At 50.3% G+C, this 23,447-nt stretch overlaps 1 protein-coding gene across 3 annotated transcripts; it reads right to left on the bottom strand.

Moving 5' to 3' along the window:
• Positions 1-4,315: 4,315 nt before the first annotated feature.
• On the bottom strand, positions 4,316-12,939 carry FN3KRP (fructosamine 3 kinase related protein). 3 transcript variants are annotated; one of them, XM_081270953.1, is made up of 8 exons: positions 12,746-12,886; positions 12,196-12,317; positions 11,816-11,830; positions 7,656-7,809; positions 7,013-7,104; positions 5,957-6,039; positions 5,514-5,636; positions 4,316-5,259 (listed from the first exon to the last, which is right to left on the bottom strand). In XM_081270953.1, exons 4-8 carry the CDS (start codon positions 7,796-7,798, stop codon positions 4,921-4,923), a joined length of 780 nt encoding a protein of 259 aa, XP_081127079.1. In that variant the 5' UTR covers positions 7,799-7,809; positions 11,816-11,830; positions 12,196-12,317; positions 12,746-12,886; the 3' UTR covers positions 4,316-4,920. The 3 variants fall into 3 exon arrangements, with proteins under 3 accessions (XP_081127079.1, XP_081127080.1, XP_081127078.1); XM_081270954.1 differs by lacking the exon at positions 11,816-11,830 and having other exon boundaries at positions 7,656-7,807; positions 12,216-12,317; XM_081270952.1 differs by lacking the exons at positions 11,816-11,830; positions 12,196-12,317 and having other exon boundaries at positions 7,656-7,807; positions 12,746-12,939.
• Positions 12,940-23,447: the final 10,508 nt, after the last annotated feature.

The raw sequence follows: 23,447 nt of genomic DNA, 5'->3' as shown, positions 1-23,447 counted from the left end.
GACCCCTGGCACTATTACTGATCTGGAGCTCTGCCCCTGTGGTCTGTTAACAGCAGTGACCCCTCAGGGTATGACTCCCGACCAGAGACAGCCACCCTGGGAAGGGAGCCTGCACAGACCCACACACCTGAGAACACTCACAAGCTGGCAGGCACACTGTGCACAGGCAGGGCCAAGGGAGTGTAAAGTGGGACTCGGGACCAGGTCCCGGGGCTGCCTGGCCATCCCTCCTAACCTCCTCGGGAACCCCCAAGCCCTCCCCACCCAGTGCAGGCTCCTTATTAACCCTGCTTCCTTCCTCAGATAAGGGAAGCTGGAGTGGCACCTCTTCACTAGGCAGGCTGATGCAGGAGTGTGGCTTGGGCAGAGTTTGGCACCGGCCCAGGCACGTAGTGAGACCCTGTCTCAGAGGGGGAAAATAAATAAAAAATGAAATAAATAAATGAAAAACGAAAAGAACCCTGGAAAAGAGATTTGGAGCTAATAAACATTGGTTGAGCTTTCGTCACCTGCTAGGGCCCAAGTGAAATGTCAGTCAACTGGTCTGTGAAGGGTCCTGCCATTAGCTCCCACCTTTCAGACGAAGAAACTGAGGCACAGAGAGATTGAGCAACTTGCCAAGGGTCCCAGTGCTAGAAGGTGGCAGAGGGAATTTGAGAGTGAATCTTTCTGGCTCAGGCCCCACCAACTATCAACAGTGGTCTCAGAAGGTCCTCAGTGGGGCCAGGACTCTGCATTCCCAGGATTCCTCCCAGGAAGCCCACCCCCACCCTGCCACCCAGTTCCCTCCTGCCCTCCAGCTGAACCTGCAGCAGATGCCCACCCGGTTAGAGGCAAAGCTTATGGTCAGATCAACATCTGAGGTTTTCATGAAGAAATCTGACATCCTGGAGTCCCAATGGTTGAGGGAAGCCTCAGAGGGGCACTGTGGGGGCTGGATGCCCTGAAGTCCTTCTTGCTGCTGCCCCAATCAAAACTGGGACTGGGTCCACTGGGGTCTCTAACTGGAACCTGGCATGGCAGTCACTGCCAAGCAGGATAGGACCATGTGGCCTCTTGGTGTGGCTTGAGACTCTTTGAGCATCAAGAAGCCATGGTTCCAGAACTAGCAGGAGCAAAGGCCTGTTCTGATCCAGCTTAGAAGCCAATGCCGTTGTTTCCTCTTCCTCCCACTGGTTATAAGTCTCCAAGATCACCACCAAGGAAGATGGACAAGCCACGGCAAGGCCACTAAGGAAGTTATAGGGACAGCCACCTAAGGGAGGGCAGCTGCCCATATCTTACTCTGCCCAGTGGTTCTCTCTGTCCGAGCCCGCCCTGACCAGGCATTGAAGACAGCTACAGCAGAGCCCTGCACCTGGCAAATGTCTGTGCTCTGGCTGACGGTTGGGCTATATGGAGTTCCAGGTAGGCCAGGCCACACCCTTTCAGGCTTAGAAGGCTGCGTGCTGCAAAGCTTGGGCCACATGGACTCTTACTCTGGTAGGAACCGTTCTCCCTGGAGGCTCCTAGGGTCTTCTCTGTTGTAGGCTCTTAAAGTTACTGAGGTGGGTGTTTGGGATGAGTCTGCTGTCACCCCTGGTCAGGTCACTTCAGGATGGAAACCTGCCCTTCAAACAGCACATGACACCTGGAATCACATACCAAGGGCCTGCAGCAAGAACACGGTAGCTTGGTCCACAGGCATCGGGTCTTTGTTTTTTTGTTTTTGATTTATTATTATTCTTAGTTGTAGATGAACACAATACCTTTATTTTATTTATTTTTATGTGGTGCTGAAAGGCTTGAACCCAGTGCCTCACATGCGCTAGGCAAGTGTTCTATCACTGAGCCACAGTCACAGCCAGCCCAGGCCTTTATTTTGGGACCAACAAGAGCTACTGAAAATTCAGAGGCAGGAAAGTGACAGCAGAACTTTGTGTTGTGTGAATTATAATGCTATTTAAAGACCATATCTTAGAAAGATGATGCACAGAGTAAGCTGTGGGCAGGGATCAGGAGGCACGGGGGGGCTGCAGGCTTCCCGTGGACAGAGGAGCAAGAGGGCGGGCAGGGCAGATCCCAAGCCAAGGAGGTGGCAGGATAGGGGTGTTACACGACAGGTTTGTTCCACAGAATCTGCTTCTACCTCACACCAGCCTCCACGTAGCCTGGGCTGACCTTTTAGAAGCTGGCCTTCTGGTAGGTCTGGCCAAAGGGGATCCCAGAAGATGGAAAGGAGGGTGAGGTTGGGGGCCTGCTCCCCACCTCCTGCCAACCAGGTCCCGGGCTTGCCCTGAGAGCTGCGTGCTGCCCTGCCCTGCTGTCTTCACCCTCCCACCTGCTAAGCCCTCTTTGGATGAGTCCAACCTGGGGGCTGACCAGCCTGGCCAGGCCCTGTGCCAGGGCATCCAGACAGCCTGTGGAAGGGAGGGAGGGTACTACTGCTGGAGCAGGGAATGTGTCAGAGGGCAATTCATCAAAAGATGAGAGTCAGCTTCAGGGTGCAAGGCCAGCTTCAGCTTTTCACTTCCCTCTGTGGAGTCTGGTACTCTGGCAGTGTCACACAGGGCTGTGTTTCTTTTCTTTTTTTTTTTTTTTTTTGGTACCAGGGATGGAACTCAGGGGCATTTAACCACTGAGCCACACCTCCAGCCCTCTTCTGTATTTTATTTAGAGACAGAGTCTTACTGAGTTGCTTAGCATCTCTGCTTTTTGCTGAGGCTGGCTTTGAACTTGCGATCCTCCTGCCTCTGTCTCCTGAGCTGGTGGGTTTATAGGCATGTGCCACCGCGCCCAGCAAGGTTGTGCTTCTTGATGAAACACTCCCACTCTCAGTAGGAAATACCAGCACCCAGAGAGGAGACCTGAGGGTCCAGGGCAGGCACTTGGGGCAGCAACCCTCCCCTGGACGCCTTACCCCAGTGATGTTGGTGGCTGCTGTTAGAGATAAACCCCTCCCAGGTCCAGCCTCACCGAGGAGCCTAGGTGTTAGCGTCTGGAGCTAGCTCTCTCAAAACTGCAAGTGTTGACACTCTGCAAGGACCAGAGGAGGCAGTGACAGGACATCATACGCCACCTCTCCCCAGCCCAGAACCCAGCAGTACTTCACTTGGGGAAGCCTGTCCCAGACAGTGCATCCGTCTCTCATGGAATGGAATAATACTCAAGAAGCAACTCCAGGTAGACCCGGTACCTCTGGACCTAAAGTCTTTATGACTTTGGCAACCTTTTAGGAAAAGAAAAAGTGGTATGTGTGTGCACTACGTGCATTACATATATAATAGTGAATACAAAATTAGGTACAAAAGCAGACGTTTTAGGAGGAGTAATTGCCACAAATGGCAGTTTAAAAAGCTGACACCATCACAGAATCGAAAACACCACTCTCCTCTTATCAGCCCACCACACACCCGGAGGTGTCCTCCCCACACCCACTGGTGGCCTCTCCTGAAGGCAGCACTGCCACTGTCCAAGGAGCGAAGGCCATCTCCTCTGGAGGGCCCAGGTGTCCTTTCTGCTCATGGCTAGGGAAGTGCTGGGCTCGCTGTTTGACACAGGAATGATATCCAGGCCACAAGCATCGTGGATACCCAGAGGCCCCTGCACAGCCACCAAAGGGATGCTCTTGGAGGGAGGGGTCTGGGTATCGTCCTGTCTCCGGAGACAGTCGTCAGCTTCCCCAGGCTCATAGTAATCAAGCTGGGTCGTGGCAAATGGTGGTCCAGGAATTACCAGGTTAGAAACTGACCACCGCGAACGCCTCAGGGTCACAGTCCTCTCTTCCTGTGGCCACCAGCAGCTTCTCCCCTGACCCAACCACATGATTACTTTCGTCCTCCTGTTTTCCAGATCTCACAGGTGGAGAACAGTGGACAGGTGGCACCACCTGTCAGGTGCCATGGACAGTTAGTTCTCAGGCTGCTCCTTCCTGTATCAAGCTCTGTGCTGTACTTTACTTGAACAAAAAAATAAAAACTGGGGCTGAAGTTGTAGCTCAACTGTAGAGAGCTTGCCTCCTACATGTGAGGCACTGGGTTCGATTCCCAGCACCCCATATAAATAAGCAAATAAGATAAAGGTCCATCAACAAATAAAAAATATTTTTAAATAAATAAATAAATAAAAACGATTCTTTTAAGAAACAACAGGTATACCCATTTATGGTCAAAACACAGTGCAAACCACAGGACAGAGGCTGAACCACAACAGTGGCAAGTGTGTAGTCTCATGAACCAGTGAGACCACTGGAGTTTATTCAGACTTTCAGGCAAAGGGTCTGTTAGTGTCGATGACATTCATGAAGTACTTCATCACTATGACACTGAAGTGCTCATTTTATAAGTTTAGCAAAGAATGACAACTTGGCAAGACTGCAGAAAACGACATAGATGGGTAATAACAGCGGGGAGGGATTCATGACTCCTAAATTTACCCGTTTCACCCTATGGCTGGCAACTTGGGCCCTCCCAGAACTAGTTCCCAGACCTGCTCAGCCTGCAGTTAGGTCCAGAGGAAATGCATAAAGAAAAGGAAATGTGCTTGATTTGGGAATTGATCGCCCCTATAAGGTTCTAGGAAGCTAGCTTCGTGTCTGGACTCAGGTCTTACCCATCATGAAGCACCATCAGCTCAGAGGTGTCCCTGGACAGGAAAGCAGATGGGTGGACACACTGGTTCTGTCCCTGCATGCTCACATGGTCTCGCACGGTTCCCTGCCATTGGCCCAGTGCCCTCAGCCTCAGAGGTCCCTGTGCCGGTTGCTGCGTGGCCTCATCAGTCACGGTGTCTGGCCACGTGCAGCTTGAGGGCAACACCTTTCCTGACATCACGTCCTATTCAATCCTATTCAAGGCTCGGACACAGGCCACATGGAAAACAGGAAGTTGCGTGAGTAAGTGGCCATGGAGAAAGAAATGGCTCCTCAGAAGGAAAGCCAGCTCACTTGACCAGATTCCGCATGATGTTCAGGGAGGACCCTCTGTAGCCTGATCCAAAATGGTTCCAGTGGTTCAGGTAGTGGAAGAGCTGGTACAACTGCAGGCGCTGCTCAAATCCAGGGACCTTGGGGATCTTGCTGTGGTAGGCAGAGTAAAAGGAGCCACTGAAGCCCCCAAACATGCCGGCTATTGCCAGCTCATACTCGGAGTGGCCATAGAAAGAAGCTGGGTCGAAAATAATGGGCCCAGAGGAATCTTCTGCTACGTTCCCTCCCCAGAGGTCTCCGTGGAGCAAGGCAGGGACAATCTCCAGGTTGCGGAACAGGTCAGGGATCTTCAGCTGCAGGGAGACAGAGCCTCAGCTACATGCAGAGGGGTGCAGATGTTTCCTAAGGGCTGTAGCACATCCCCCAACAGCAGCACCACTCAACAGTGCCTGGATTCAGGGGGCGGACAGGACGCTGACAGGCACCTGCCTCCTGTCCAGAACCAGACTCAGGGGGGCTGCACCTGCCTTGGCACTTCTGACATTGGAGCCAAGTGGGACACATTGCTATGGGATGTGTTTGATTGTGCAGCAAGGGCCCTGCTCACCTGCAGAGCAGACCAGAGCTCAAGTGCCTCCCGGTCCCCAGACTTCTTCTCCACCATGTCCATCTGAGGCTGAATGCGCTGCTGGGCATAGAACATGACCCAGTCCTCCTGCCAGTCATTCACCTGCACGGAGAAAGCATAGTTCTTTGGACAATGCCACAAATAAAGAAGCTTGAATGCCCAGAAGTACCGTAAAGTGGAAGAGGCTGCACACATGGCATGTGAAGAGGGTCACCACCTGGAGCTGAAGAGCTAAGGGTGGCTGGGCAGCATGAGGTCTCAGAGACAGAGCGGGGCGCTGGGTTCGATCCTCAGCACCACATACAAATAAAGTAAAGATGTTGTGTCCACCGAAAACTAAAAAATAAATATAAAAAAAAAAAAAAAAAAAAAGAAAGGGCAAAGGTGCTCCCCCACTGTGCCTAATCTGACTGTGTGCTCACCTGGGGAAGGTATCCACAGCAGGTCACCACATCAAACCCAAACTTGCCCACGAAGGGCCGTTCAGCCTGCCCACCTCCTTTCCCTTGCAAGAAGAGGAAAGAAAGAAAGATGACTGGTTAGTTCCCTTGCTCCAAGAGACCTCAGGCTCTGCTCAGAGCTGACCTGTGAATGACCTCAGCATGCCCTTCCCGCCTTGTGTCTTTACCCAGCAAACAGGGGTCTTATGGTTGCCAACCCTCAGGTCATTCAGAACAGAGACTATTTCCACGGATTTAATGACCAAGGACACAGACTGTGTCCAGAAGCTGTACCAGAGGATACATGGAAAGGGCGACAACAGAATCCAAAAAAAAGGTGATGCTCCTTAGTAAAATATCCATCAGGAAAGGATATTTTCAGTGGCCAACATAGTGCCACTTTTGACAAACTACTGTGCTTTAAAATGGCCTCAACCCTCTGCAGCTCCCCAAATTCAAAGAAAAGCCCAATGGACTGAACTCTGTACTCGAGGGAAACAGGAAACGCAGTCTCACAGGGCTCCCCAGTGGGTGCTGGGGGGCGGGGCGGGAGGAGGGGACCTGTCGGGGATGCTCATGCAGCATGTTGCGGGTTATCCGCTTTCTTACTGTCAGCTACTGTCTAACAGAGTCCACACGGCTAATCGTGGATTACCAACTGGCAGAAGTTGGAAAAACCCCCTCAGTGCTAACAGGGCACCAAGCTCTGGACAGGTCAAATGGAAGTGTTCTCACTCTGACACTCGAGAGTGACTGCACTGTGAGAAAAGACACTGTGCCCGAAGGACTCACTCTGCAGAAAGGCAGAGAGACTGCAGGTCTGTCTGCGGGGGAGTGGGAGGTGAAGTCCAGCCAGCACTTGCTGTCTCCGGTGACACATGACATAGCACACTAAGTACCCTCCCAGGGCTCACACACTGCACTCAGGTAGCCTCAGGGCTGTGGCATCAGCTCACGCTATAGCACGGCCTGTCCCCAAGCCTGTATGGGCTGAATGTGCTCCTCTGGGCAGGGTTCCTCAGGGCCCCTCGGCCTTACCCACTGTGCCAGCCTCCTTCAGGAACGTCTCCCCAAGTTTCTTGTTATCAAGGTGTAAATCTGCGAGCTGGGCCCCAAGCTTTGCAGCATGACTGTGAAACCAAAAGACAGAAAACAGATGACAAGCAGGCCCAGGGCACATAAAGTCGGTCAAACGTCTGAGGACAGAAAGCCTATTTCTGTCAGAACCAAGGGAGATAGATGAAGGGCTGCACCGGGTGGTCTCTCCCACCTCATGTGACACGGCACTGGGTCCACTGCCAGCCCCTCACTTGGAGAGTCCTCTCCTTGGCCTGTGACTTTCAAAGAGTACTACCACTCATACTGCAGAACCGTCATGTGGTGGCGCCACGGATTCTTAGTCACATTCCTCAAACAGTGTCCCCAAGTGCCAACCAGAGGGTTAAGGAACCACAGAACCTTTCCTTTCCTTCCTTCTGGCAATGGCACTGGGGTTGGACCCAGGGGCACTCTACCACTGACTATATCCCTAGCTCTTTCTATTATTTACTTAGGCACAGGGTCTTACTGATTTGCTTAGGGACTTGCTAAGGCTGACCTCAAACTTGCCTCAGCCTCCGGAGTCTCTGGGACTCAACTCAAGCCTCTACTTTTAAGGAGAAGGGATGGTGTCCAGGCAGACCTGCTTAAATACCGCATGTCCAGATGCTCCATCACCAGCATGCTCCCACCGCCAGGGGCACCGAGCACCTTGATGGGCTTGGGCACTTTCACGGTGTCCGTTTTCAGAATGGCAGTCAAACTTGACATCTCACCTTCAAACATTCTTTTGGCCTGTCAGAAAGACAATGGTGGACGGGAAGAGGAGAGAAAAGAGGCAGAGGTTACCCTGGAAAGGTTCCAGGTAGACAGGTTTTCTTCTGGCGTTCCCAGTGCTGGACCAAGGACTATACACATGGAAGGCTTTTCCAAAGCACGTGTCAACAGTGGTATGAAGGCGCAAGTTGTACAGGAAGGAAAGGGCTTGAACTTCCCAGAACTGGACCACAGATTTACTCTGTGACTGAAACCAAAGGGACTGGAGAGAGGAGTGGAAGGCTGCTCCTTTCCCTGAGCACTGGGCACAGGGCTGGACTGTGTACATGTGGCGGAGGCCGCCCTGAACAGGAGCTGTGCCCACACCTTTAAGTCCTGAGTAAAGAGGTGCTGGACTGGTACTGCACCCTGCAGTGCAACTGGATAAGAAAGGTGCAGCTCTGGGAGTGGGTGTCACAAGATGGTGTTGAATGCCGCCCACCTGTTTGTGGTAATCCTACCCTTTTGCCCTTTCTTGGATAGAATGGTCCATGGATTAGCTCCAGTTAATAAAACCCAGGTTCCAGGTGTGCCCCCTCTTCTTTCTTGCCTGCCTTGTTCCCCCGTGGGAGCTGTGGCTGAGGAGTTGTCACTGAACCCAAAGAAAAAGGTACTTTCTGTGTCTGTCAGCCCAAATTCACTTGGCGTTACCCTGATTTAGTCACATGTCCCACATACATGGGTTCTTTCATGACCCTCAAATAGCATCTCAGCCACAGTCCTGTTCCACAGGGAGGAGGCAGGTGGCCAGGAACCTGGGGCCGCTTTCATTAAATGGACCACCAAGTTCTAGGCTACCTGCTACCAGGCAATGCAAACGGCTCATCTCCACCACTCCCACCTCAGTCTCAGGATTACAGGGAATACCCTCCACTAGGTCTCCCATGTGCACCCACACATGTGCACCCACACATGCCCCTTGAGGCTCTGAGATTCTTTCAGTTCCTTGCCTTCTGCAGCCTGAAAGCCCCACAGTAATGCTACCTCGTGTAGCACACTATCCCCACCTCTTTTGCCATATCAGTTTCTTCCTAGTCACCCTTCAGATTCCAACTTGACATTTGTTTCAATTGGCCAAAGAAATGTTCCCTAACTTCCCATTCTAGGTAATTCTTCTTTGTTTTTTTTTTTTTTTAAATATTTTTTTAGTTGTAGATGGACACATTTTCTTTATTTTTATGTGGTACTGAGGGCCTCACATGTGCAAGGCAAGCACTCTACCACTAAGTTACAACCCCACCCCACCCCAAATTCCTCCCTTGTAAAATACTCTCTTTATTTGAATTTGGAGAAAGTGTCTCACTAAGTTGCTGAGGCTAGCTTCAAACTTGCGACCCTCCTGCCTCAAACTGATGGATTACAGGCATGGCCACTGTACCCACCTACCCAGCCCTTTAAGGAAAATTGTCACTGAAATATATACAGGAGGGCTGGGGATGTGGCTCAAGCGGTAGCGCGCTGGCCTGGCATGCGTGCGGCCTGGGTTCGATCCTCAGCACCACATACAAAGATGTTATGTCCGCCGAAAACTAAAAAATAAATATTAAAAAAAAATTCTCTCTCTCTCTTTAGGAAAAAAAAAAGAAATATATACAGGAAGGTGTGTGGTTCATCAGTGCCCAACTCAATCACTTCCCACAACACAACCACCGCCCAAAACAAGAGTCCAGATACCTCCATGATCCAGAAACCCCTCGTCCACCATCCAGTGCTACCCACCCACCCACCCACCAGAAGCAGCCTCTGCCTGAACTTGCACCAAGACTTATTGTGCCTGCTTGGTCATCTTATAGTCACATGGTCTCTGGGATCTGGCCCCTTTACTCCACACTGCACCCCTGTGTGGGTGCAACATCAGTCGGAGCTCATGCTTTCTGCGTACAGGGCTCCACTGCTGTGACTACTCCCACTTGCAGCCACCCATTCTACTGGTGATGGACATCCAAGCTTCCATACCAGGGCTATTAGGAACCGTGCTGCCATAGTCTACTTATTCTCATAGTTGCTAACTCTGTGACCTTGGGCAAGTTATTTAAGCTTTCTATGGCCCAGTTTCCTTATCTGAAAAGTGGGGTTAATACTAAACTGCACAGGCTTGCTGCCATAATTAACCAAGTTAGCAGCTAACACTGACATAGTCCATTCTCAATACTTCATCACCTTAGAGAGCCAAAGTCACTGAGCAGGAAGAGCTGTATCCTAGATGGAACTTTTACAACATTCTCTTTAGGAGATAAAGGGGAACAACCAGGCCCTGTCTACACTTACTAGATATTGGTTGATGCCAGGAGCCATCTGTGAAATGTGCATGAACCCAATCAGCATGGAAACCATTGGGTAGGAAAGTCTGCTGAGAACTCACAGTGGCACTCCTGCTAGTTTCAGATCACCCAGGACATGTGACATCCTATCTAACTCTGCCACAGGTTCCGCATAGCACCAGAGATGGGGTGACCTGCTGGAGCCACATAGCCAGCCACTCAGAGAGGGGTGTGGCTTGTGAAGATGCCAATCAACCTGTTTGCTGCAAGTCCCCGGCCACACCAAGAAGCAAGCCTCCTCCTGATGAAACCTTTTCTCTGCCTTTGATATACTTTCCCATAAATAAAAGCCAGGAGCCATTTTCTAGCAGTTCTGTTCCAGCTCCAATGTAAACTGGCCTTGTACATGTGAGGCAAGCGCTGTACCACTGAGCCACAACCCAGCCTCTCAGACACTCCTCTTTGAACCTAATTCTGGCTCTGTCTCTTATTTCTTTACTAAATATTTCATTTTCTCAGGTGGGTTATCAACTCCTGAGCAGGAAACTGAGAGGCTGGGGTTGTACCTCAGTGGTAGAGCGCTTGTCTCGTATGTCCAAGGCCCTGGGTTCGCTCCTCAGCACCACATAAAAATAAATAAACAAAATAAAGATATTGTGTCCAACTACAACTAAAAAGTAAATATTAAGAAAAAAAAAAGAGGAGTGTCTGACAGATTCTCCAGTGTGATGGCTGCCCAGTGATACTGGTTATGGAGACTAAGTAATAGATAGATTTCAAAAGATTCAGGGAGAGCCGGGAGTGGTGGTGTGCCTGTAATCCCGCCACTTGGGAGGCTAAGACAGGAGGATTGCAAGTTCAAAGCCAACCTCAGCAACTTAGTGAGGCACTTAGCAACTCAGTGAGACCCTGTCTCTACATAAAATACTTTTGTTTTGTTTAAAAAAGGGACTGGGGATGGGGCTCAGTGATTAAGTGTCCATGGATTCAATCCTGGTATTTAAAAAAAAAGATGCAGGGACTGATGAAAGAGGGCCTAGAAACCCAGCTCCTTCACAGAAACACTGTCTGCTACATGCCTAAAGTTCCCAACTAAAGAAAACTGCTACTCACGAGCAGATCAAAGGTAAAATTAGGCATCCTGATCTAGGGAACTAGGATGGAAATGATCCATGTGAGATTGTTTTAAGTGGATCTAGAAAAGATCCAAGGGAGGAGTATGACAGAAAACCTATTATACAGGTATGCAAGGGGCAGATAAGAATAATCAAAAGGAAAAACAACTGTGACCAAATTAACTCCAACAGGGGGCAAGAAAGAAAACAGAAGAGCAGGAGGTAGTCTGGAAGACTGTCTTACTTCCTGGAAGGGAAAGCATAAAGAAGTCACATTTCCAACACCACAGCAAATGTTATTCAATGAGCAGTATATTTGCATTACACACACTGTATGCTCCAGTGCAAGCTAGAAAATTACATATTAGAACTATCTACCAAAAAGCTAGAAGGAAATGGACTTCACTGATGTAGCAAGTAAAGAACCTAAAGAAACAGCCACAGAACAGGGTTTAAAAAGCATCTCTGGGGCTGGGGGTGAGGCTCAGTGGTAAGGAACATGCCCAAGGCCCTGGGTTCAATCCCCAGCACCACTAAATAAATTAATTAATTAAATTAAATAAAAGCACTAAGTGTTTCCATTTTAATCAACAGAAAACATTCACTTATCTTGTGATCAGTTCTGACTGCAAATGCCAGGAGAAGGGGGAATGGAGACGTGAAAAGACGGATACCACAGAAAACAGAACAGAGACACCTGTTGCAGAACATGAGGAGGCAGGACACTGCTACATGAGTACCCATGCTTGGGACAGACCCATGTAAGACTATGGAAGACTGGAGGGCAGGCTGGTCTGGAGGCTGGGGTGTGAGAACAGAAAGTTGAGATTATCTTGCATCCTGGAAAGGAGAACTCCTTTCTGAGAAGAAAATGGAAATAACTTCCAGAATAAATTCTTTTATTTTCTTTGGGTACCAGGGAGTGAACCCAAGGATGCTTAACCACTGAGCCACACCCCCAGCCCTTTTTTATTTTGAGAAAGGGTCTCACTAAGCTGCTTAGGGCCTCACTAAGTTGTTGAGGCTGGCCTCGAACGTGCAGTTCTTCGGTCTCAGCTTCCGGAGTCTCTGGGGTTACGGGCTTGCGCCACCAGGCCCAGCTCAGAATGAATTCTAGGAGACAGAGAAGAAGCACAGAGAGGATGTGTGGTCGGTGGGACTTAAAGGCAAGGCCCAGTCCTGCTCACTCCCTAAAGGACTGGGCGACTCGGCTGCAGCTTCAGGCAGGACGCCCCTCTGGAGGAGGGCGGAGTGGCGCTCGCGACCACCCGGGGCCGCCCATCCCTGCAAGCTCCTTCAGAACCCGCGGGCCCACGGCGGGGAAACCGCCCGGGCCGCCATCACACCGCCGCGCCAGGGTCCCGACCCGGTCCCCGCCCCAGCCCCCCGAGCGACCCAGACCTGGAACCTATCCCAGACCCGGTCCGGCCCCGGGCCCAGACGCTGCACCCGAACCAGGACGCGAGCCCGGCCCGGGATCCCGACCGCGGCCCGAACCCGCACCGCGATCCCGCGCCGGCCCGCCCGCAGGGGCGCCCTACCTCCGACTTGGGGTTCACTTTCACAAACACCCGTCCAATGTCCGTGTCGTAACTCTGGCCCTGGCTGATGCACCCGCCCCCGGAGTGACCCGAGGCCTTGACCGAGCGGCAGCCCAGCTCGCGCTGCAGCAGCGCCTCCATGTCCCGCCGCGCGCCGCCCCGCTCTCGCCGGACTGCGATGCGCGACGGCGCCTGCGCGGAGCCGACCCGGCCCCCGCGGGGATTGGGTGGCGGAGGGCCGGGGGCGGGACAGGACCGCGCAGAACCCGGCAAGGGCAGGGCAGGTCCGGGAGCGGGTGGGCGCACGGGGATTGGGTGAGAGCACGGGGGCGGGGCCGGGAGCGGGTGGGCGCACGGGGATTGGGTGAGAGCACGGGGGCGGGGCCGGGAGCGGGTGGGCGCACGGGGATTGGGTGAGAGCGCGGGGGCCGGGCCGGGAGCGGGTGGGCGCACGGGGATTGGGTGAGAGCGCGGGGGCGTGGCCGGGAGCAGGTGGGCGCACGGGGATTGGGTGAGAGCACGGGGGCGGGGCCGGGAGGGCGGCGCACCTGGACATACCCCCGCAGCGCTCGGCGTCCTCGGCGCTGGGCCTGCTACTCCCCTTGGCGCTGTCGGAACTGGCGCCGGAATAGGGTGGTCGGAGAGGGTGGAAAGGGAGCCGCCTCGGCCCCACAGGCACTAGGCAGCTGCCGAACGGTGCTAGGTCGGCCGGGCTCTCAAGGGACCGGGGTCTTGGTTGTGCCTCTCCCCTCTTTGAGGGGCTGCGCGGCCCCACCTCCACCTGCTCTTGACTTTGCCCTGACCTTGACCTAGCCTTGACCCTGCCACTGGCTGGACCTTCCTTCTTCGGCTCACTGATGCTGCCCCACCCTGTTAGCCCCTTGACTAGCAATTCCAGATGGTTGACAAAGTGGCCTCCACCAAGGGAAATATCTGAAACGTCCTGAGAGGTTTTCGTAAATTTGGAGGTTGTGTATTTGTTTGGCACGAGATTGTCTGATTAGCATGTGTGTCCAGACCTCAGTTCCTTGAGGGTAGGATGGTCTCTTGTTCCTTGTATTGGTCAGGATTCTGCAGAGACACCGAAACAACAAGCCATGTGTATAGGTACTTTGAGGAACTGTGGAAGTGCTAGGCAAGCTGGAAACCCAAGGAAGAGTCGTAGTCGGAGTCCAAAGGTTATCTGCTGGCAGAATTCTTTGCTTCTCAGGAAGTTGAGTTCTGTTAAGGCCTTCAAATGATTAGGTGAGGCCCACCCATATGACAGAGGGCAATCTACTTTACTTCTATCCATTGATTTAAATGTTAATTTCAAGACAAAAAGACAACTTCACAGAAATACACAGTATGATGTTTGACCAAATAACTGAGCACCATTACCCATTCAAGTTGACACAAAATTAACAACCTGGGGTTGAGTTTGGTGGTGCACACCTGTAATCCCAGACTCGGGGATCTGAAGCAGGAGGCTAGTAAGCAAGTTCAAGTCCAGCCTCAGCACTTTAGTGAGTCCTGGTCTCAGTAAAAAGATCTGGGGCCATAGCTGAGTGGTAGAACACCCCTGTGGAACAGTAGTGGTAGAGCAGTCCCTAGTACCACAAAAAATAAAAATAAATGTAATCATCATAGTCCTGTTGTTCTCCAGTACCCGGGATTACCCCCAGAGCCAGTGGGTTGTGGGTTTCCAATAGGAATACACTAAAGTAATGAGTGAATAAATGAAGCCTTACAGATTGCTTAACCAAACTTTCTGCTAAAAGTGATGAGAAATGCTGATTAAAATAGTTAAATATATCTAAAGAACATCCGAGAATAGAGAAGATCGCAAGGAAAATCTGGGTGTTGGGACCTCAAGGGAAGGTCCAACACTACCCTGGCCTAAGGACAAGAGCTCTTTGCCGAAGAAAGAACACCTCTTCTAAACCTGGGCCTCACCAAGAAGGTGAACTGCGCGGACGTCTGGACGTGGACCCCGGTGGCTTCGTGGCGCCTTCACCCCACACGGGCTCCCCGCGCCCCCACCCTCCCACCGCCTCTGCGGCCGCACCTCCCCTCCCTCCCCGCCCCGCTCTGCCCCGCCCCGCATCCCGCCACTGCTGCTGGGTCCCTCCTGGTCCCCAGCGCGCCCCGACCCTGTGCTTTCTCCGACTCTGTGCCTCGCGCACACGGCGCTGGCCTTACCCGGTGGCCCCGAGCAGGCGCCGTCCTGCCGGCTAGCCGGGCTCTCGCGGCTTGGCCACCACGTGGTCTCCTCCGAGCAGGACCTGGAGCAGGACCGGGCGGGGTTCCCAGGGCGCTCCTTGTGCCGGCCTGGCGTCCCCTTCCCCCATGCCCTGCCGCTGGCTGCGCACACAGGCAGCGGGTCCCAGAGTGCTGGGGACCCAGCCCTCAAAACGACAGGGTGGGACCTGCCCATCAAGTTTCCCCGGCGAGTCTCTGGATCCCAGTGCTTAGTGACACCTTCCACCAGAGTCCCACCTGCAACAGGCCACGGACCACAAAGCCCTGCGGACCTCGCTGCCCCAGGCTTGGGGTCTTGTGACTGGGTTTTCTGGCACCTCTTCTGGGAGGGCTGCTCGGCACTCTCCAGGCTTCCTCCAGCTGCTGTGTCCTCCTTTCCTCTGGCCTCCACACCTGTGTCCCACCACATAGCGGCAGCCCCCAGTCCACCAGAAGTGGCCGCAGGCGGTAGTTTCTCAGGGAAGCAGAAGAATGGGTTCTGCTGGAGTGAGGAGGGATATTTTGTTAAAAATATTTATTGGGGTTGTGGTATAGTGGTAGAGTGCTCACCTAGCACCTGCAAGGCCTTGGGTTTGATCCTCAGCACCACATAAAAATAGATGAATAAAATACAGGTATTGTGTCCAACTACAACATATATATATATATATTTTTTTTTTAATTTATTGGAGCCCAGTGCAGGGACGCATGCCTGTAATCCAGTGACTCAGAGGCTGAGGCAGGTACAAGTTCAAAGCCAGCCTCGAAATGTAGCAAGGCCCTAAGCAACTTAGTGAGACCCTGTCTCTAAATAAAAAACTAAAAGGGCTGGGGATGTGGCTCAGTAATTAAGTGTCCCCATGTTCAACCCCTGGAACTAGATATATATATTCATTAATTTTTTTAGTACGAGGTGTGACTTAGTAACAGAGAGCTTGCCTAGCATGCACAAGGCCCTGAGTTCTGTCACCAGCGCTTCTTTTCTTTCAGAAGAAATGTATACTGATGACCAGAAAAGCCTGCGGGGAGCAGGGTGAACAGGGCCACAGCCTGCAGCTCAGAGCCCCCTGCAGCCAGAGACCTGAGCTCTTTCCTCCTGGGATGGAGTCCAGCCTGTCCCTAGTGTGGACCTTAGGACTCTGCCACAGAATGGCTCCTCACCCTGGCCCCTAGGAAGTCAGCCTGTGCTGAAGCTTTGTGTGCAGTGTGGGGCCTTCAGAGTGAGGGACAGAGGTGGTGGGAAGGAAGGAGGACCAGCCTGGACAGGGCACAGCACCCACCTGGCCACAGCCCCTCAGGAACCTCACTGGCCACAGGTTCCATGTGGGCTCCCTGTAGCCTGAGAATAGCTCATGGGGCAGAAGGTCCAAGCCCACGCCACAGGGCAAACCTAACTCTCCTGGCTTGTGTCCCCACGCGCTGGGGACTCAGGGGCCCAGTCAGAGAGCGGGGCTGATGGCTGCCCAGTGGGTGGATGGGTCCTCATGGAGGCGGGCAGTGATGCTGAGGGAGGAGGGGACAGTTGGTGGCTGCTCAAGGTGCGGGCAGGTATGTGGGGCAAACGGGGCTGGGCAAACAGGTCTCCATCTCCCTGTCACCCTCTCTCTCCCAGGAAGTCTGGTTTCCTGCAGTGCTCTCCTGAGAGGCAGCCCGGCCCACTCCTAAGCCCTGCCCACACTTCCACGGGGATCCACCATCCTGTGGATGACTAGGCCAGAGGGTGAAGCTGCAGCTCTGGTGAGTGTGGCACCTCAGCCCCAGAGACCGGACATGGGCTCGCGCTGCACCCCAGCCTGAGCGCAGCATCGGGCAGGGCGCCTGTTGAGGGAAGGCACCTTCTGATGAGAAGGCTCTGTGCTGGCTGGGCCGGGGGCTTGCTGACCTGACATTGCTGACACCCCCCCCCCACCCTGCACAGCCCGGACAGTCTTTGACTCTTCATCTCTCTTTCCCTCCTTTCTCCCTTCTTTCTTTCCTTCCTTTCTCCTTTGATACTCGGGACTGAACCCCAGGGTTGGTTTTCTACCAGTGTACACCCTCAGACCTCCCTCCTGCTGGGCTCTGGACAGGTCTTCTCCTTGGCCCCTCAGGTGGCGCAGGCTCTGAGGTTCTGGTCACCCCCCTCCAGCCATGGGGCTGCGTATTTCCTACTGCCCCAGGCCAGGCTTTCCCAGATAAACCCTCTCCAGGCCTTCCACCCTCCTTCCTATGGGACTGCCCTGCCCACTCCTAAGCCACACAACTCCAACAGCAGGGGGCACCTCGGCCAGCCAAGGAGCTTTTCTTCATCCACAGTGTCCTCACGGGTCTTCCAAGGATGCTGACCACCTCGGGCCTGTGAGATGGATGCCTATCATCTGAGGGTTGCAAGCCAAAGCCTCAACTGACCCTTGCCTCAGAGGCGGCATCGGCAGGACCTCCCAGAGCCGCTCATGGCTCTCCAGGTCTGCTTCTGGCCTGTGCTGTCCATCTTCATAAATGCCCCCATGTCCCCTAGTTGCCCCAGTTGGACCCAAACCTTTTTTTTAGGGAAATGCAGTGTTTTATTTATTCTATTAATTATGGATATTTGAAAACATTTACAATGTTAATTAAAATTTACTTAAGAACAACTTTCATTTTTTACATTTAAATATTGAGCAATAATAAGAGAATATAGATAATTATGGTCAAAATTATTCTGTCAAAACATAATGCTTGATATTAGCATCTTTACAAGCAACTCAGTTTTGGTGTAAAGTTCTTTGGCTGCAAGAAAGAACATTTTGGGCTGTGGCTATGGCTCAGTGGTAGAGCACTTGCCTAGCATGTGTGAGGCACTGGGTTAGATTCTCAGCACCACATATAAAATAAAATAAATAAAATAAAGGTCCAGGGCTGGGGATGTGGCTCAAGTGGTAGCGCGCTCTCCTGGCATGCGTGCGGCCCGCGTTCGATCCTCAGCAGCACATACAAACAAAGATGTTGTGTCTGCCAAAAACTGAAAAATAAATATTGAAATTCTCTCTCTCCCTCCCTCCCTCTCTCTCTCTCTCTCTCTCTCTCTTTAAAATAAAATAAAGGTCCATCAACAACCAAAAAAAAAAAAGAATGAACATTTGGTTTACTTCACTAATAGGACTATCTCTTAATGGTGGGATGGCCTCTGCTTGGTATTTCTTCTGCTGTTGATTTTTAGCATAGTTATCTGTGATTATACGAATGGAGCTGAGTGGAGAAGTACTCATCATGCTAATTCCAAGTGAGAGGACATGACTGATTCCTAAGGTAATAAGGAGGTAGATAGGTCGTGCAACTGCCCAATATTTTTGAGGCCAATTAGGCCTCAGGAGTTTAGCCAAGATTCAGGAATAAAAGCCCACACAAGATAAAAGTATGAAGCCAAACTGGGAGCTTAAGAACAAACCCATAAATCATTCTTTCTGGCGATGGAAACAGTGAATTTTCCATTTTCCCTGTGGCTTTGGACAATCTCAGTGCTCATTTCTCTGTACAAGTGCCAGCTGCAGTGCATTGGGGGAGGAAGAGAGGAACTTGAGAAAAAGTCTGGGGGCGATCCCCCGCAAAGCCCGGACTGTCTTTGACTCTTCATCTCTCTTTCCCTCCTTTCTCCCTTCTTTCTTTCCTTCCTTTCTCCTTTGATACTCAGGACTGAACCCCAGGGTTGGTTTTCTACCAGTTTACACCCTCAGACTTTTTTTTATTTTGGGACAGGTTCTTGCTAAGTTCTCCAGGCTGGCCTGGAACTTGTGTTCCTCCTGCCTCGGCCTTCTCTGTAGCTGAGATCACAGCATCTGGCTGACACTTTCCTTTCTCTCACCCAATGTGGGGGACTCTGGCCTTCTGAGGACATTCCTTGGGAAGCCAGACCTGCCCCTTCTGCACCCAGAGTCCTTAGGGCTCCCACATGCTCAGAATCCAGCCACATGTCTGCAGGAGCTGGAGGCCCTTGTGTGTTTGGCCAGCCCCCGGCTGTGTCCACACAGACCCTTTTGCACAGTCACACACCCACCCTGGATCCCTGGACCTGGTCCTCACCAATGCCTGTCGCCATCTATCCTAGCTGGGGACCTAATGCTGGGTTCACAAAATCTGACTATTTCAATAACTCAAAAAAATGACAAAGAAAGAACGCAAACACACAGAAATGCCTTTCAAAATCCAAGAGGGCTCACTTACCTTAAAGGTCTGTGAAAAGAGAGAGAGCCACTGGAATTCTTTATTCTTATATATGGGACACAAAAGGGGAGGTCCCATGTAACATTCTACCCAAGACAGGCAAAGGGTAAGATTACAAAGGAACAGGTGAGTCTGACTCAACCTACTCCTGGAGCCATGCCTTGTTATCTGAGCTGGGCACTACTGTGCTAGACTGAATGCAGTAATTGTTCAGAACCTGTGCATCAGGACTTAAAAGCATCTTCATGCAGGGCAGCTCCCGACAAATGCCCAAGTTTGGGCCCCGCCCCCAACACACACACTCAGCTTGTCCCAGATCTGCATCTGCTCTCTGGGGCTGTGCTCAGGGACTGCATCAGGCTGGTGAGGAATTGTTCCCGCTGTCAGCTTGTGAGGCCAGCCACATCGAGCAGCACCCAGGCCCTCTGGCCTCCCGTGGAGGCCAGCACAGGGACCTCCATCCTGCTGTCTCCCTGCCCACAGACTTCCTGGCAGCTTCCATGTGGGTGAAACTGAGGTGTCCTCCCTGGGTTCCTCCTCCAAGTGTCAGCATGTCCTGCTGCTCACCATGAGAACACAGCTCCTGAGAAGGGCTTTCCCGGCCCCTAGGGGTTCCTGGTCCCCAAGAATCTTCCCCTGTGATGCCTATTAACTGCACATGAGAACAGGTATTGACATTACCTCTAGGAAAGAAGCTAGGCATGTGGTAATCACAGCAACACAGAGGCTGAGGCAGGAGGATGGCAAGTTTAAGGCCAGCCTGGGCAGTACAGCAGGACTCTGTCTCGAGGTAAAATGAAAAGGGCTGGGGTTGTAGCTCAGTGGTGGAGCGCTTTGAGGCACTGGGTTTGATTCTTAGCACCACATATAAATAAAAATAAAGTTCTATCAACAACTAAAAAAATACATATAAAAACAGGGCTGGGGGCTGGGGATGTGGCTCAAGCGGTAGGGCGCTCGCCTGGCATGCGTGCGGCCCGGGTTCGATCCTCAGCACCACATACCAACAAGGATGTTGTGTCCGCCGAGAACTAAAATAAATAAATAAATAAATAAATTCTCTCTTTCTCTCTCTCTCTCCCCCTCTCCTCTCTCTTTAAGAAAAAAAAATTTAAAAAAAAAAAACAGGGCTGGGGTGTAGCTCAGTGGTAGAGTGCTTGGCTACCATTCACTGGGCCCTGGGTTCAATCCCCAGCACCCAAAAAGAAAGAATTCCAGAGATCAGTGCATTGGTCCCAAGGGGCGCGGTGGGGAAACACAGTGCTGGGGACCTGCCTCTAGGCAGTCCTGCTTTATCCTGGTGGTTGTTTGGAGCACCACCCTGGTCCTTCTGGTCCTGGCACCCCTGGCATGTGCCACCACCCACAGAGTGGGAGCCTGCTCCGATCCTCGTACCCATCAATTAGGGACATGATTGAGAGGCTCAGTCCTGTGAGCTGCTTATGGAATATTGGCGAGTTACTAACGACTAAAATACTCAGGGGTCACTCCAGGGGAACTAGGCTAATTGGGCTGCACAAAATAACCACACAAGAGACAGAAATACTTTTTTCTTTGTGGGTGCTGTGATGGCTCCTCTGACCTTAAGGGCCCGCAGAAAGAGAGAGAGAGAGAGAGCCCACATGTGCTGACCCCTATTATTGAGGAGAAGCTATTCAAATGAGGCCAGGGGTCAGGTTTCGGGGGTTTGAGTCTAGCTTCATGATGTCTGCTGTCAGCAGGTTGACTGACATCTAGGAAGGCCACACCCAAGGGCAGAGTAAGAGAAGGGGTCACACACAAGGTGCTTCCATGGAACATTCTATCCCAAACAGGGCAAGGGGTAATATTACAAAGGAACAGGTGAGCACAGCTCCACCCATGGGGATGTAGGAAGGCACAGCCATGCACGAAGACACAGTTGCTGGAGCCCTAGAAGACCGGGCTACCCAGCTGCATGACCGCCAGATGCGACACCGCTCAGCAGGAGAGTCAGACCCAGTCACATGCTAGTCAGCCTCCCACATAGTCCCCCTTTCCTAATATAAAAAAAAGCAACTGGGAATTCTATCTTTCAGTCACTGGATTTTTGGTCCAAGGTCATCACGATCTTTTGAAACATAAAAGGAATTAGTAGAAAACATATCATTTTAATAACACAATCAACTTGGAAGATCCAGGTTATTATTATTACTTTGCCAAACACTCATCAGAAGATTTTCAATCTTTTCCCAATTTTATTGGGAGGCATTGCACCTGGCCATAGTAACATAGACATTTTCATTGGCGTGGCCTTTAGGCCTTTTCATAAACCATAGAGCAAAGGGCTCCTCACATTATTCATTACATTGTCTTCTAGAGCATTATAACTTAGTTTTCATCCTTATCTGACCATGAAGGATCTTGGAAGTGATTTAAGGAAAACATCAAGAAAATCCATGTGTTGTAAGTTTTAAGATATAGCAACAAAGGCTGCAATTGAAACAACAACGACTAATATTTAAAGTAGTCTCTTCAAGGATCATGAGACCAGCAGCTTGCCTAGGTCTGGTTAATTGACATGCACCTATTTTAAAGCCTGAACATTAACTTCAACATATTATAGCTCTTGGGCTGGGGATATGGCTCAAGTGGTAGCGCGCTCGCCTGGCATTCAAGCGGCCCAGGTTCGATCCTTAGCACCACATACAAACAAAGATGTTGTGTCCGCCGAGAACTAAAAAATAAATATTGAAATTCTCTCTCTCTCTCTCTCTCTCTCTATCTTAAAAAAATTATAGCTCTCAAATATTAGCTGGCAATATCTAGTGATACAATAAGTTATATTCTCATAGGCTACAGGATATTTATCATCTTTTTACTTAATTCTCAGATTTAAGGAGTTAATTAGGTGTGTCAGTAATGTAAATACTCTTGGAAAAATCTATTTTAATAGTCTTTCCAACAATTGTCCATATAGGTAAATGTAGTCTTAATCGATAAAGACCAGCATAATTGGCTGGTTGAGGTTTTTCATATGCTGTCTTTTTCTCAAAAGATACTTTCAGACAGCCTGTTTACCATAGGCTCAACATATATCTGACCATTACAGTCGGGACAATTAATCTAGTTTCATGGATGGACTTTCCAGTTTACACTGCAATGTACATTAAAGGTGGACCTGGAAAATGGGTCCGTACACGTCTTTTCATAATTTTTACTTACCTGACAAGCTCATGAAGCTGCATGACTATAAAGTATATAGCTGGAAATTTACCTTTCTGAGTCAGGTTTCTCAGTCATTATCATGATGACTGGTTTAAATTCTCCTTTGAAATCTGATTTAATTTACTGAATCATGTTCAGAAACATTAAGACTCTCAATATTACAATTTAAGAAAAAAATTTAAAATATTTTGTAAGATCTAGTGTGTCTCTCTGGGGTCCTGTATTCCCCTTTTATTTATTTAATAAAATTGAGTAAAGGTTTGGCATAAGCCATAGTATCATCAGTTTAAGTTATAGATAATAGTACAAGTATTTAAATGATAAGAATAGATTTACCTTTTATTGATTATTGTAATTTTCTAATATAGAGTAGTTGATCCATCCTAACAATTTAGAAAGGACTTTTAATCTCTTTTTGAGAGAAGGTCTCAAAATATCTCTATATTTTAGAATATTAGTTATTAATTAGGTGTTTTTCAATTGTCTTTAAAAAATATAATTAAGGTTATTTCCCAGTGGAAATATTCTTTATGGATAATAGGTACAGTCAGCACTTATATAATATTACTGAATTTTAAAAGTTTGTAACCTTTATTGTTCAAAATTAACATATGACTTTAATTTGGAGAACCTCAGCCTAATAAAATTTTCTCCCAAATTTCATAATCATCCAACAAACAAAATATGTAAGAATTAACTGTGTCTTTGAATCAATCAAATTTAGTCTCCAAGGACAATTGTCAAAATTGGGATCTAAGTCAATAGTTCAATATATGTAGTGTTTAATTGAGGATGTAAATTTATTCACCAAAATTTAATCTTTGGCTTAAGCAGTAAGAATTATTAGGCAATAAAGACCTTCCTTGGGCTGGGGATGTGGCTCAAGCGGTAGCGCACTCGCCTGGTATGCGTGCGGCCCGGGTTCGATCCTCAGCACCACATACCAACAAAGATGTTGTGTCCGCCGAGAACTAAAAAATAAATATTAAAAATTCTCTTCTCTCTCTCTCTCTCTCCTCTCTCACTCTCTCTTAAAAAAAAAAAAAAACAAAAAACAAAAAACAAAAAACAAAAAAAAAACCTTCCTTAAAGGAAATAAACTTAGCATTTTAATAGG

Source organism: Spermophilus citellus, assembly GCF_964194105.1.
Source record: "Spermophilus citellus genome assembly, chromosome: 17".
NCBI lineage: Eukaryota > Metazoa > Chordata > Mammalia > Rodentia > Sciuridae > Spermophilus > Spermophilus citellus.
Note: the sequence above shows the minus strand (reverse complement) of the source record. Positions and strands in the feature narration are given on the sequence as shown.